The 12,410-nt window shown below is 42.9% G+C and overlaps 1 protein-coding gene across 1 annotated transcript; it reads left to right on the top strand.

The window, feature by feature from the left end:
* Window positions 1–5,195: 5,195 nt before the first annotated feature.
* Window positions 5,196–11,860, top strand: si:dkey-79d12.5 (protein BTG3). The gene is made up of 5 exons (XM_027007207.2): window positions 5,196–5,389; window positions 9,083–9,258; window positions 9,382–9,519; window positions 9,622–9,922; window positions 10,294–11,860. The coding sequence occupies exons 2-5, from the start codon at window positions 9,086–9,088 to the stop codon at window positions 10,480–10,482; spliced, it is 801 nt and encodes a 266-aa protein (XP_026863008.2). The 5' UTR covers window positions 5,196–5,389; window positions 9,083–9,085; the 3' UTR covers window positions 10,483–11,860.
* Window positions 11,861–12,410: the final 550 nt, after the last annotated feature.

Here is a 12,410-nt window from a genome sequence, read left to right as displayed (position 1 = left end):
AGAGGGAGAAAGAGAAATGGGAAAACTCGACTTGTCGAGTGATGGCCGGGCACAATGATCTGAAACATCCCAGTCTCCAAGGTAAAGCCTGGTGCTGGGGACACTGGCAGAAAGCAGGAAGTGAGATAGGAGGAGTGTGGCACATGGTGAGGAGGAGGAGGAGGAGAAGGCATGATGAAGGCTCTGCACACCTCCGCATGCCTGTGCAGGGTGGAGCGTGGAGGCATGTTCTCAACTCTCCCCTCCTCTCACCCCTCCACTCCCCCACTACACCTCTCCATGCAGTCTTCCATTCACCCCTCCATTCACTCTCCACTCATCCCTCCACTAACCCCTCCATTCACTCTCCACTCATCCCTCCACTAACCCCTCCATTCACTCTCCACTCATCCCTCCACTAACCCCTCCATTCACTCCCCACTCATCCCTCCACTAACCCCTCCATTCACTCTCCAATCATCCCTCCACTAACCCCTCCATTCACTCTCCACTCATCCCTCCACTAACCCCTCCATTCACTCTCCACTCATCCCTCCACTAACCCCTCCATTCACTCTCCACTCATCCCTCCACTAACCCCTCCATTCACTCTCCAATCATCCCTCCACTAACCCCTCCATTCACTCTCCACTCATCCCTCCACTAACCCCTCCATTCACTCTCCACTCATCCCTCCACTAACCCCTCCATTCACTCTCCATGTACCATTTTACTTGCCCCTCCGCTCTTCTCCCTACAGTGCCTCGGGCAGATCTCCCTACCCTGAGCTTCATGGAGAACTGAAGTTATAGTAAACATACTTCCCTTGGCACCAAAGCACAGGCCAGAACCCTTACGAGATACTCACAAAGCGTCTGGACACAAGAACGCGAAAGTTTTCTCTGTCTCCTTTGGAAGAGGCCTAGGGCATGCGGAGAACCAGGAATGCTGCTTTTCCCTACAGCGGGAGAAGGAACGGCCTCTCTTCCATACCGGGGTTGGGGGGGGGGGGGTCCTTTTAACGCACACTGCTATTCTCTAGCGGAATGCCCAGGGACAAGAGGAGAGAGCGGGAAAGCACTGGAAGAAGGGAAAGAGCTGGAACAGGCACGAACGGCAGAGCAGATAAAGGGGCTAAATACCGTGGCGTGGTGGGCGCGTCCCTCGCCATGCAGACTCCTCTCTCCTCTGAGTCGCCTCGGGCGCGCTCGGCCGTGACTGTCCTCCCCTGCTCAGTCCTGCTCGCTGCTCCGTCGGCGGATTCGGTCTTTTGCTCCGTGTCTGGCTGGCTGTCTCGCGTTCGCTCTTCTCTGTCTCCGCGTTGCCTTCTGGCAGACGCCTCCCTCTTCTGCTTCTTTCCTTCTTGTTTTTTTTTTCTTTTACGGATAAGGGGACGAATGCAGGCGGTGTGCTGAGAGCAAGTGGGGGGTGGGGGGAGAGAGTTGGGCTTGGGGGGGGGAACAGGAACAGTGAGCCAGGATCTGAAGAGGAGACTGAGCCTTTGAATGACAAGCACGCTCGGCTAGTGTGTGACACAGCTGTGTGTGAGTGCGTGTGTGTGTTTGGGAGAGAGAGAGAGAGAGAGAGAGAGAGAGAGAGAGAGAGAGAGAGAGAGAGAGAGAGAGAGATTTGTTAATGTGAAAGCAGGATAGTAGAAAGAAAAAGGGGGGTGGCCTAGGAAGAAATGTCTTAGTGGGAGGAAAAGAGGGAGGATCAGTCCCACTCTGCCCTCCAATTTCTGCTCTTGTGAAGTTGAACCAGTGATCATGTGTTATGATGACTAGGCAGCATATAGATGTAGACTTTCAGGACATTTTGTGGACATGAACAAGAAACACTCCTGTTTGTCATGCTGTCACTCACTCTGCTTCTGCTGTATACTGCACTGCAGAAAATGAAGCATTTCTAACAAATCTTGTTACTATGATGTGATATCATAGAAATTTTACATGGTAATACCCATACTGGAAAGAAACTATACATATTCAGAAACACAAAAAATTATAGATAGAAAAATGTGTGTGTAGAAATGTGTATCTTCATTATTAAAGATTACATTCTAATATTAATCTTAATTGTAAAGTAAAATCAACTGTGTAATGTTGGAAACAGACTCAGAAAAACAAGAGATTTCTGAAATGTTGACATGTCACAGAAAATGTTGAGGACTATGTAGAGAGAGAGAGAGAGAGAGAGAGAGAGAGAGAGAGAGAGAGAGAGAGAGAGAGAGAGAGAGAGAGAAAGCAATGCAAGATATAAACAGATTTATAAGGTAATTAAGGATTAATATATGAAGTACACACACACACACACACACCCACACACACACTCACACACACCCACACACACACCCACACCCACACACACCCACACACACACCCACACACACCCACACCCACACACACACCCACACACACCCACACACACACACACACACCCACACACACGCACACGCACACCCACACACGCACACACACACACACATATATATATATATATATATATATATACCATAAAAAACAATTACATGTAAGTATACCAGAAGAGCAAAAGGAGCAACCCTGCACTCAAACCTCAAAATCAATTTCGCCATTTCAGCCTCTCCTTGTCATCACTTAAACAAACAGGCAAGCACACACAGCTCAGCACACACAGCTCAGCACACACAGCGCAGCACACACAGCGCAGCACACACAGCGCAGCACACACAGCTCAGCACACACAGCTCAGCATACACATGAGCACACACAGCTCAGCACACACAGCTCAGCACACACATAAGCACACACAGCTCAGCACACACATAAGCACACACAGCTCAGCACACACAGCTCAGCACACATAAGGACACATAAGAAGACACTCACATGCACTGGACACACAAACAGGTATCGATTGGCATTAGATTTGGTGATGGTGGAGAAAGGCAGAAAAGCCAAGGAGGGGAGGGTTAGTGAAAAAAAGAAAACAGGGTGAAAGCAAAGGTGCGATTCCATGTCTTTAACATTCACGAAAGCAGCAAAGTGGTCTTACATGGATAACCATATTACCCAGTTTGAAAGAACAATCCCATTAGACTCACTTCACTGCTAATGCAGACAAACTGCTCTCTGCCCAAGGACAAGGACAGACAGACAAAAGGGGGACGTGTTCCAGGGTGTGTTTGTGTGCATGATTGTGCATGTATATAACAGAGAGTGAAAGAAAGAGTGTATTAGACAAGGGCAGTGTGTGTGCATGCATGCGTGCTTGTGTGCTTGTGCGTGACTTGAGTCAAGTGAGAGCATGGTACACTTATCCTAGAGCTGATCTTGAAAGGGCATTGCTATCGATCACATTAAGCTGGCTGCGCACCCAGGAAATCAATGTGTTTTTAAAGGCGAAGTGGGCCGCATGCGGTGCCTGCACGTGCAGCCTTTATTGATACAAGGATCCAGAAGTGGCCTGTTTCAGTCCATGAAAAGACACAGCCAACACATGCCAGAAACGCGAGGACGAGCAACACTGCATCTACCGGCCCCATGAGCAGGCTTTCTCATGGCCTGAAAATGCTTTGAATTATAAAAAGTCAAAAGCACCCACTTAATGTTTGAAGTTCTAGTTTCAAAGTGAGCCATTCAAAGTCTTTCTTGATCTCTGATTGTACTCCTATTTTCAAAGTACAGAAAGGGAGATAAATTATGCTGTGTGGTCATTCCTTCACTCTTAATTTAACATCGAGTCCAAATCATCCAAATTAATGGCTTCCTCAAAGGTATCCTGGAATACTACAATCTGCATCTCGCCCACTGATTAAGCTCCACAGCAAGTAGCATATGTACGTTGTGGAGCATTGTGGGACGGATGGCAGGCGAGCTTAGGCTTTGCCCCTCTTCTGAAAGACAGAAACGATTTGTTTCTGGCGCTACAGAAACAAAGAACAACGCATCAGTTCATACTTTCTAGGACCCCGATGTACTTGACATAACAATGTGTGCTGGGGGGTTGGGGGGGGGGGGGTCTCTTTGTGTGTGCGTGTGTTTGCGTGTTTACGTGTGCACGTGCGCATGTGTTTGAGGGAGGGGTCAGTTGACAGATCATTTATTATTCAACGCTTGAGGTTAAATTCAAGCTCTGTTCTGCCATCTGCTGTTCATTAGCAAACATGCACCACAAACCAGTAAAGACTAGCACGACACATTTCTGAACAGCTCCATTACTTAAAGATTGCAACTGTCATTAACAGTACGAGACTGAAATATAGACAGCCCTAATAAATTAAAAGCACATTAAGTTACAGCTCAGCACTTAATATCATAACTTTAATTCTGTTATGGAATGAATTTTAAACGTTTATATATACATATGCATTGCATCTTTTTTTCTTTTTTACAAATGATTTTTAGATGAAGCTTTTTTTTCAAATTGTTGGTTTAAAATTAAAAAATATGCATGTTACTTATTTATATTTGTTGTTCTTTTTAAATACCGTTTTCTAGATTTCAAAAATCAAAACGCAAATTCACCAGAGTAAAGGCTAACTTATTTTTGGTACGATATTTACGGCAATACAAAAGTAACAAGATCGATCTCACCTGGAGTAGACGACCAGTAGCAGACCTCACAGCTGAATAGGGGTCCGTTTAAACCGGTGTTGTTGTGGAAAGATTAACAGAAATAGGGCTAATATGAGAAAAAAAAAGTTTAAGCTTTAAAGAGACTTGGGGGGGGGGGGGGGAGTTCGCTTGTGAAGCTCTTTGAAAAGAAAAGAACAGCCGTCTTCACTTGCTTGATTTATGTACTCCTACCTTGATTTTATTGAGTCTAATATGTTTATATAGGTGGGTGCGGTATCTTTGCTCTGTTTATGTTTACTCGCGCTTGTATCCGATTTCCGAAACTGATTTATGAGGTTGTGCTGACAATAGGAGGGAAAAAATCAAATAAATGGAGGCTTTATTGGAACAAAAACATGTTTGCCCTTGCTTCCTTTAGTCGGTTGAGTACAAACGATCAAAAGCTCGGGGTACTGGAGCTATTTATAGGCATTTTTGCGTCGTGTGTCTGGTCAGTTGTGCGTTATTTGGGAGAATGGCTTGCTTCTTGGTTCTGTTTCCGGCGCTTCCTCTGCCTGCCCATATTTGGCATGTGTCGTCACGCCGCCGTCTCCGTGAGAGGGGGGGGGGGGGGAAATCACCTCCGCGTTTCAGAACCCGAACTAGGAAGTGAGTCAAACGTTCGTCATCGACGGGAAAGGCACTGCTTGCTACTTTGTTCAACAGAAGCAAACACGAAAGGGGGAACGTGGATGACTTTGACTGAGTCTACGAGGAAGCAGCGGGAAACGACGACAGAAAGAAGAGGTTTCATCCATTTCAGTAGGAGGTTTGCAGAAACGAACCCGTAGGATTTACTGGTTTAAGGGTCTTAGGTGAGTACTGCAAAGTGGCCCACGTGCAACTCTTTTGTAGACTACATAGCCGAAACCGTTAATAAGTGGTTGTGCCTAGCTGCAAAAGTTCATAAAAGCATAGTGTGCCACATTACAGTATATTTCAGACTTTTAGGCTTGTGTTATACTAACTCATTCTAGACTATAGGATAGCCTTGTATAATCTGACATATGTTCAAAAAGAAGCCTAAACACTTCTATATATTGATATAATATATTGGAAAACTATCGACTACAAAAATAACGAAGAATCCAGCTCATATCTTAGAATAATAGAGAATAGAATAGTAATAGATTGAGAGTGTGAATAGATTGAGTTTCTCCATCTGTGTCTCTGTGTGTGTGTGTGTGTGTGTGTGTGTGTGTGCGTGTGCAAGAGAGAAAATAAGAAAATACGTATTTTGTTTTTGCTCGGTATCTTAAAAGAACTTCACTTATCACAAAAATATTCTTAGAAAAGGCCTGCTCACTCGAAATTGTCTGTCTAAATTTGGGCGATTCCTCCTACAGAGAATTTCCTCTAACTAAGCGGAAAACAAGCGATGAGTCAAAGAACACAAAGAAGTGTAAAATCGCAAAGTTTCCCAACTTTTCCTAAGTAAACAATTGGTTATATATCCACTGTACCCTGTAGCTAAATCAAACCACACGTCTACCGCGTGTTGCGCCTGGCGCCAGTAGTGTAGAACTGCGCGCTTTGTAACTCGAGGCCCAGAGTGCGTCTTTTCAGGTCTTTGTGTTTGCACCATGAACGGGCTGTTCGCTCCACCAGAAACCATAGAACGCATGGTTCGGCCTGCAGAGCAACTACAAAGCCATATTGGATAATGTCAGGTTGGAGACGCCTATAAAGTTAGGGGTAGGGGAAATCGCAGCGATATGAGCCATGTAACCATATGTTACGTATTCCTCTGGTAGCCTGTTGTCTAGCGCGGAAGATCACCTTTAAGGCTAACTGCACTTTAGTTTATAAATATTCTCACCATTTTGCTTCGAATAACAAGCTATTCCTCAAACCTCTCGATATCACGAAAGCTGTCGTTTTTGACAGTGAATTGATATAATGTTATTGATTTTATTTTCGTCTGTTGTCTATTTGTCATAACTTATGAAGTGATTAAAGATGGGTTTGTTTGTTTTTTGCAAATCCGGTCCACATAAAACAAAATGTGACGACAATGTTGAGAATGTTTTGAGCAAAATCAGATGTGAACCTCTGAAACAAGAGCTCCAAACACCTGTTAACATGCTAGGCCTCTGAAGCTATTGCCACAACTTAAAATCCTACACCCATATAGTACAATGGCATTGTGCAATTCAAAATAAATGCCAAAACAAAGAGCAAAGTTTTAATCACTCCTTATTTTCAGGTAGGATTGTGTGAGTCATATGGGTGTCAGGGCTGTTCACTGATTAATAGGACATGTAGGCTGTTACTACAGTATTACATCATATAGCAGTTGGACTCAAGCTCTGGCTATACTCTGGAGAACAAAGAAAACATCATGGACATATTGGTGTGTATTCTTGTCTAATATTCATATTTTTCTTCTTTATTCAGCTAAATGGTAGGCAAAAAACACATTTATATACCGTCATGATATTTACTATCCCCTAACAGCTGTTATAAGAGTTTCATTTTGAGTGTTTGCCCTTTGAAGTAACCTATGGGGAGTTCACGTGTCTCCTTCCTGATTATGTTAAATGGAATAGCCAGACTCACGCTCTCACCAATGTCGATGGCTGGTTTATCCTGCTTTCTTGCTAACTGAGTAGTGAAATTTGAGGACATCCTGTTATCATCAGCTTCAGAATCATTTTAAGCAGATGTAAGCTTGCTGGCCACAGTGTAACACGGTTGGGTGTAACACCAGCATGGGTAACACTAAGCCCAAATTGCTCTTAAGGGAGGACTTTGAAGTTGTAGCAGTTGTCAGGAGAGATTTCTCTCACACAAAGAGAGTAAGTCTATAGCAGCTTTGACATTTACTTTCAAAAAAGTAATGCTTTACTGGCATTTGACTAGATCTGTTTCCCATCAAAAGTTAGCAGTTTAAACCATGTCAAATGTTTTTGCTAAATGTATGATGATCTTATAGTATGGTGACAAGATAGTCTAAGATACTTTGACATCTATCCTATATCAGATCATATTTGATTGTAGTCTAAATGACACATTTTTCCATTCTTGAAATTTTGAATTTACTCTGTGAATATAAACATCAATGTTTATTAAAATAGTAATTTGTGATTTGTCTAGTAAACATAGCAACACAATAATTATTTCAAATTTAAATTAGTAAAATGATATTGAATGTTAATTGGGTGTCATTAGCATCTATAAATTGGTAACTAAATATTTTATAAATATTATATATTATATCCATAAGTCTTATATATCTATAAGTAAGTATCTAAGTATCTATAACTGACTAAGCCGTGCAGTTAGAATGGGATACCACAACAGATAGAAAATAGATTTGTTAGCAGAAAAAGTGCCATGTTGGAGAGTTACATGAAATTGTGCTTTGTGCATCAAAATGGACCTCATTTGTAATATCCATAGCACGAAATAAAAGCCCATCATCTCCGGGATGTTTGAGCAGGAGCGCTCTGGTCTCAGGGAATGTTGTGAGTGATTGGCCAGTATTGCAGGCATGCACACCACATACATACATAAAGCATTTTGTTCTTCCTGGAGGCAAAGAACAGCTTCTGATACAGCAGGGCTTGCCAATGAAGGTCACATCAGTAGCAAAGTGTATGATACTGGGAAGCAGTTTTCTGACAAACTGGGAAATGTTAACTTTCAAAACAACTGAGATTTAAACCAAGGGACAGGTGGAGCACAGCACCAATTTGCATGAACCTATATGAATTACCCAAGAATTCTGTGACAGAATGTACAGTAACCTAAATGATTTGGTTTGCAAAAGAAGCAATCCCATGACTTTTTCTACAGAAATGTTTCATGCCCCTCGAGGTTATCATTTCATTTACATTGTACTTATCTGATGTTGTATCTGCTGTCAGGATGACATGGACAGAGTGTGCTGCCAACCCGTTGCCAAGGTGGTGGATTCTCTGGGACATTTTGTTATGACAGAATATCCGTGTGCTGTCAAAACAGAACTCCTCTGTTGTCTCATCATCATGAGATGTCTCAGTGTGTCATAATTAGAAAGTAAAAAGCCTTATTACGCAACTGGCTCTGTTTGTTCTGAACCTGTGATCCCTGTCCTCCACGCCTATCTGAGTTAATTTGCATCTTATTTGCTCTTCATGCAAATTGTGCTGAGGTGCTCGTTTTCACAACAAGAATGCAAGTCTATGTATGTGGTAAAAAAATAGATGGACTTCTTGTTTCAGTAAAGGCCTCTGTGATTAGAGTGGACTGGGAAGCTCACTTATCAAGAATATCTTCTCACCAGCATAAGGTTCAGTACCATCGCAAATCAGCCTCAGAGACAACGGCCAGAGATGCCAATGCAAATGGCAAAAAAAAACATTGGCGCTGACTCTCGGCCGCTTTTCAGATCACTGATGTGCTTTCGCAGGGACGAAACGACACATTTGTATTCACGAGAAACATCTTGAATGTAAAAAAGGATATTCAGTTAAAACAAGGAATTGGAAGCTGCTCCTTCTGAATGACGTTCTAAATCCTGGCAGGAGATGAAGAGGGAAGTTAGTGCTGGTGTGGACTTCCTGAAACGCTTGGCCATGGAGCGAGGAGGTGTCAACGAAGCCAAGGCCAGACTGTTTGCCGAGAAACTGCACGAGCTTCTCTGTGAAAAGTATGCACATCACTGGTACCCCAACAATCCCAGCAAGGGACAGGCCTACAGGTAACACATAACACCTTCCATCTTTTCTTTATTAGTGGGTTGGAGGACAGTGTTAAAGAATTTGGAGGGTGTCAAGATTTGTAGGAGGCGAATTTATTCTGATCCTCACATGCTCTTTGGCAGATGCCTCAGGATGAACCAGGGTGTCCCATGCGATGACTCAGTGGTCCGAGCTTGTGAAGTGAGTGAGCTGAAGCCATCCGAGCTGGGACTCCCTCGTGAGCTCACACTATGGATTGATCCCCTGGAGGTGTCTGCACGGTAAGTTCCAAGGCCCTAGCTGGGGTGGGGGGCATCACTATCTCTACAGCCATGATGTGACACGTTTGGATGTTGGTGGTTAACTTTGGCGGTTTTTCCCAGGTCGGGGGAAAACTGCAGATATTTCACAGTGGCACGCTTCAGTGAGGTAGAGGAGAACACAGAGAAGGAGCCCAGCGTGCACCGAGAAAGCTTAGACCTGGCAATGCTGGACACGTCGGATTACCACTCGGCCAGCTCCTCGGACTGCGGCTCGGCCGTGTCCAGCGATGCAGAGGACGAGGCGAGAGAGGGAGAGGTGGAGAAAGCGAAGGAGGGAAGAAAGGGGCAGGACAAAGCATTCGTGATTGCAATGAGGCCCAGGACAAGAGAGCCAAAACCACGGAAAGTCCCCAGGTCTCAGGTAAATGAGTCAGCAAGCCTGACGTGTCTCTCACTCACCTGGAAAACCAGCCAACCTCTGTAGCTCAAGATTCAGTTAACTTGTATTGCACAAAAGCCTGTTATTATTGACACATACAATGTGGTAATGTGTGTAATTACATTTTCGTAAAAAGAACAGTGTTAACTATTATGTTCCATATAGTTAATATAGAATTTTTTGATAAACACAATCAAATCAATCTTTCACAAAGTAAATCGGAATGCAGTACATCCAATCGAGTCGTTGTCAAATTAACCCCACCATCACCAGAAAGCCTCGATGGTTCTTGGAGGGTCAAGCTTTAGCATTGTTAACAGCATTCTCTTTCCTCTCCCTGGTGCGCGCTGCAGCTGGCGAGCCTGCAGTGCCTCTATCAGCCCACGGCGCTCTGGCCACAGAAGAAGGGTCCTGTGGTGCTGACAGCCATGTGTGGCGCCCCACCAGCGCCTGTGCTTGGCTACTACGTCCTCCCCAGGGCTCCGCCGCAGTTCATCCTTCCCCAGGCCACCCTGAATCCCTGGGGAGCAGCCAAGGGATAGAGGATCCCCTGGGGGCGCTGGGCCGACCTGTTCGTCTCATGCTTTTACATCCAGAACCTTGTTTTTGTTCCGATGGAATGTAATTTATTGCTTGTTTGGATTTTTGGTTTCGTTTTGTTTTAATCAAGCTTGCCTGGGGCGTTTCTGAGACTAACACAATGATTTAATAATTAGTAATGGTTTTTACTTTATGTTTTTCCATTTGATCCAGAATTGGAAGTTTGTCACTGACGCTTTTACTCAGCAATATTTAACCAAGCATACATTTAGTCTAAATCTACTCTCCTGGGACCACCTGACTGGTGCATAAATCACAATAATATGGCCATTATGTGAAGAACATTATTTTCCCCCTTTTTTACACTTTCTGACTCTCAGAACATTTAATATGAAATAGTATTTAATCAGGAAGGCTCTTAATAATAATAATAATAATAATAATATGATATTTGGATACTATTTGGCATAACTGGGTGCTTTTGCGTAAGTAGGAAAAATAGATTTCAAAAAACCATTGCAAAAATCAAATGTCAAATACCCATGTCACCTTCCTGACTCAGGTATGTCTGTCTGTAATGTCATCAATGACTTGAATGTTTTATGCCAAAATTTCTTTTGTATTTCGCAAATCCAAAGAGTGTTGTGTAGGTTGTACTAGAAGTGCTGGGATCTTTGTATAAAACCGGTGGTAATTCACCATAATTTGCAGCTCACTGTGATAACTCACGATCTCTCAGGACGTTCACTTGACTGCAGTAATACAAGCAAACCTCACGTTACTTAATGAATCTTTTAAAGGCTTTATCACTGTTTCCTGAACTAATCTGTGTAATTCATTTCATAGCCAGTAGGCGGCGCTATACCCTGCGAAAAGCAGCGAGCTTTCTGCCACATTTGGAATTTTTTACAGCAGTTTGTTTCTGCATGTTTGTGTTTTTGTTCTATACAGTTTTAAGAACTGGGCATTTCTTAAAACGCATCAGAATAATTAAGACTAGAATTTATCAAAGGCTTCTTGTTTTCATGAGTGATCATAATCTGGCAGTGCACTTTACAAATGTAAATAGCATTTGACACTGGAATTGTAGCTTTACTTTGTTATAAGTCTTGTATTGTTTCCGTGGTTTCTTGCTTTTACTGACAATTCTTAATTGCCTTTTAATGGTGGAATTCTATTTATTTGTGGTTATTCTTTTTTTACAAGGGGTGTTAACAAATATTTGTAAATATTTTTGCCTGTTTCCGTTTTGACTTTGATTTGGATTTTTTATTACATATGCTGCTGTATCCATTGTGGTCCATCAGTGTATTTTTATGAAAACGATACTAAATGTAGTGCTTAACGGAGCTCGTATTTATTAAAGAAATCTATTCACGATCATCGGTTTAATGATGCGTTCTGCTTTTTATGAATTTTCGATTAAAATTACGTTTTGTAGTTAAATTGCTTTGTACTTTAATGTGATGTGTTTGTAAAATAGGAAACAATACGCAGTCAAAAACCCTCCCATACATTGACACGGTTCACAATCCGAGGTCTACTTCCTCAAGGGACGGACTAACCCCCGAGCAGGCGTGCAGCGTTAACGGGAAGACCGGCTACGTTGCTTAGACGAATGGCAAAAGGGGAAGATAACTTCATGTACAGTCCTAAAAACGCTCTTTATCTCAGTTCACAAAAGCAGTTAAAAGGCTAAAATACCTAATTAGAAAAAGATCCAGTGAAACTTCCTTTTCTAATAACCTATAGCATTTTATATTGCGATGGGGTGATGGCATGACTTTCTCAGCAGTATTGTAGAAGTAGCGCTTTCTCAAGAGTATCAGTAGTAATGAAGCGAATCTCTTGATCTCAACACAACAATAGTCAGTCATAAGATGGCGAAGCATGTATCGGACTGATTTTATTTTGGATTTTATTCTGCAGC

The sequence above is a fragment of the Electrophorus electricus genome, chromosome 10 (assembly GCF_013358815.1).
Source record: "Electrophorus electricus isolate fEleEle1 chromosome 10, fEleEle1.pri, whole genome shotgun sequence".
Taxonomy (NCBI): domain Eukaryota; kingdom Metazoa; phylum Chordata; class Actinopteri; order Gymnotiformes; family Gymnotidae; genus Electrophorus; species Electrophorus electricus.
The sequence above is the reverse complement of the archived record's forward strand: the minus strand, read 5'-3'. Positions and strand labels throughout refer to the sequence as shown.

Coding starts and splice junctions, on each gene's coding strand:
- si:dkey-79d12.5 (XM_027007207.2), top strand. CDS start 9,086: ATGAAGAGGGAAGTTAGTGCTGGTGTGGACTTCCTGAAACGCTTGGCC. Junction 9,520..9,621: donor CCCCTGGAGGTGTCTGCACG/GTAAGTTCCAAG, acceptor GGTTTTTCCCAG/GTCGGGGGAAAACTGCAGAT. Junction 9,923..10,293: donor GGAAAGTCCCCAGGTCTCAG/GTAAATGAGTCA, acceptor TGCGCGCTGCAG/CTGGCGAGCCTGCAGTGCCT.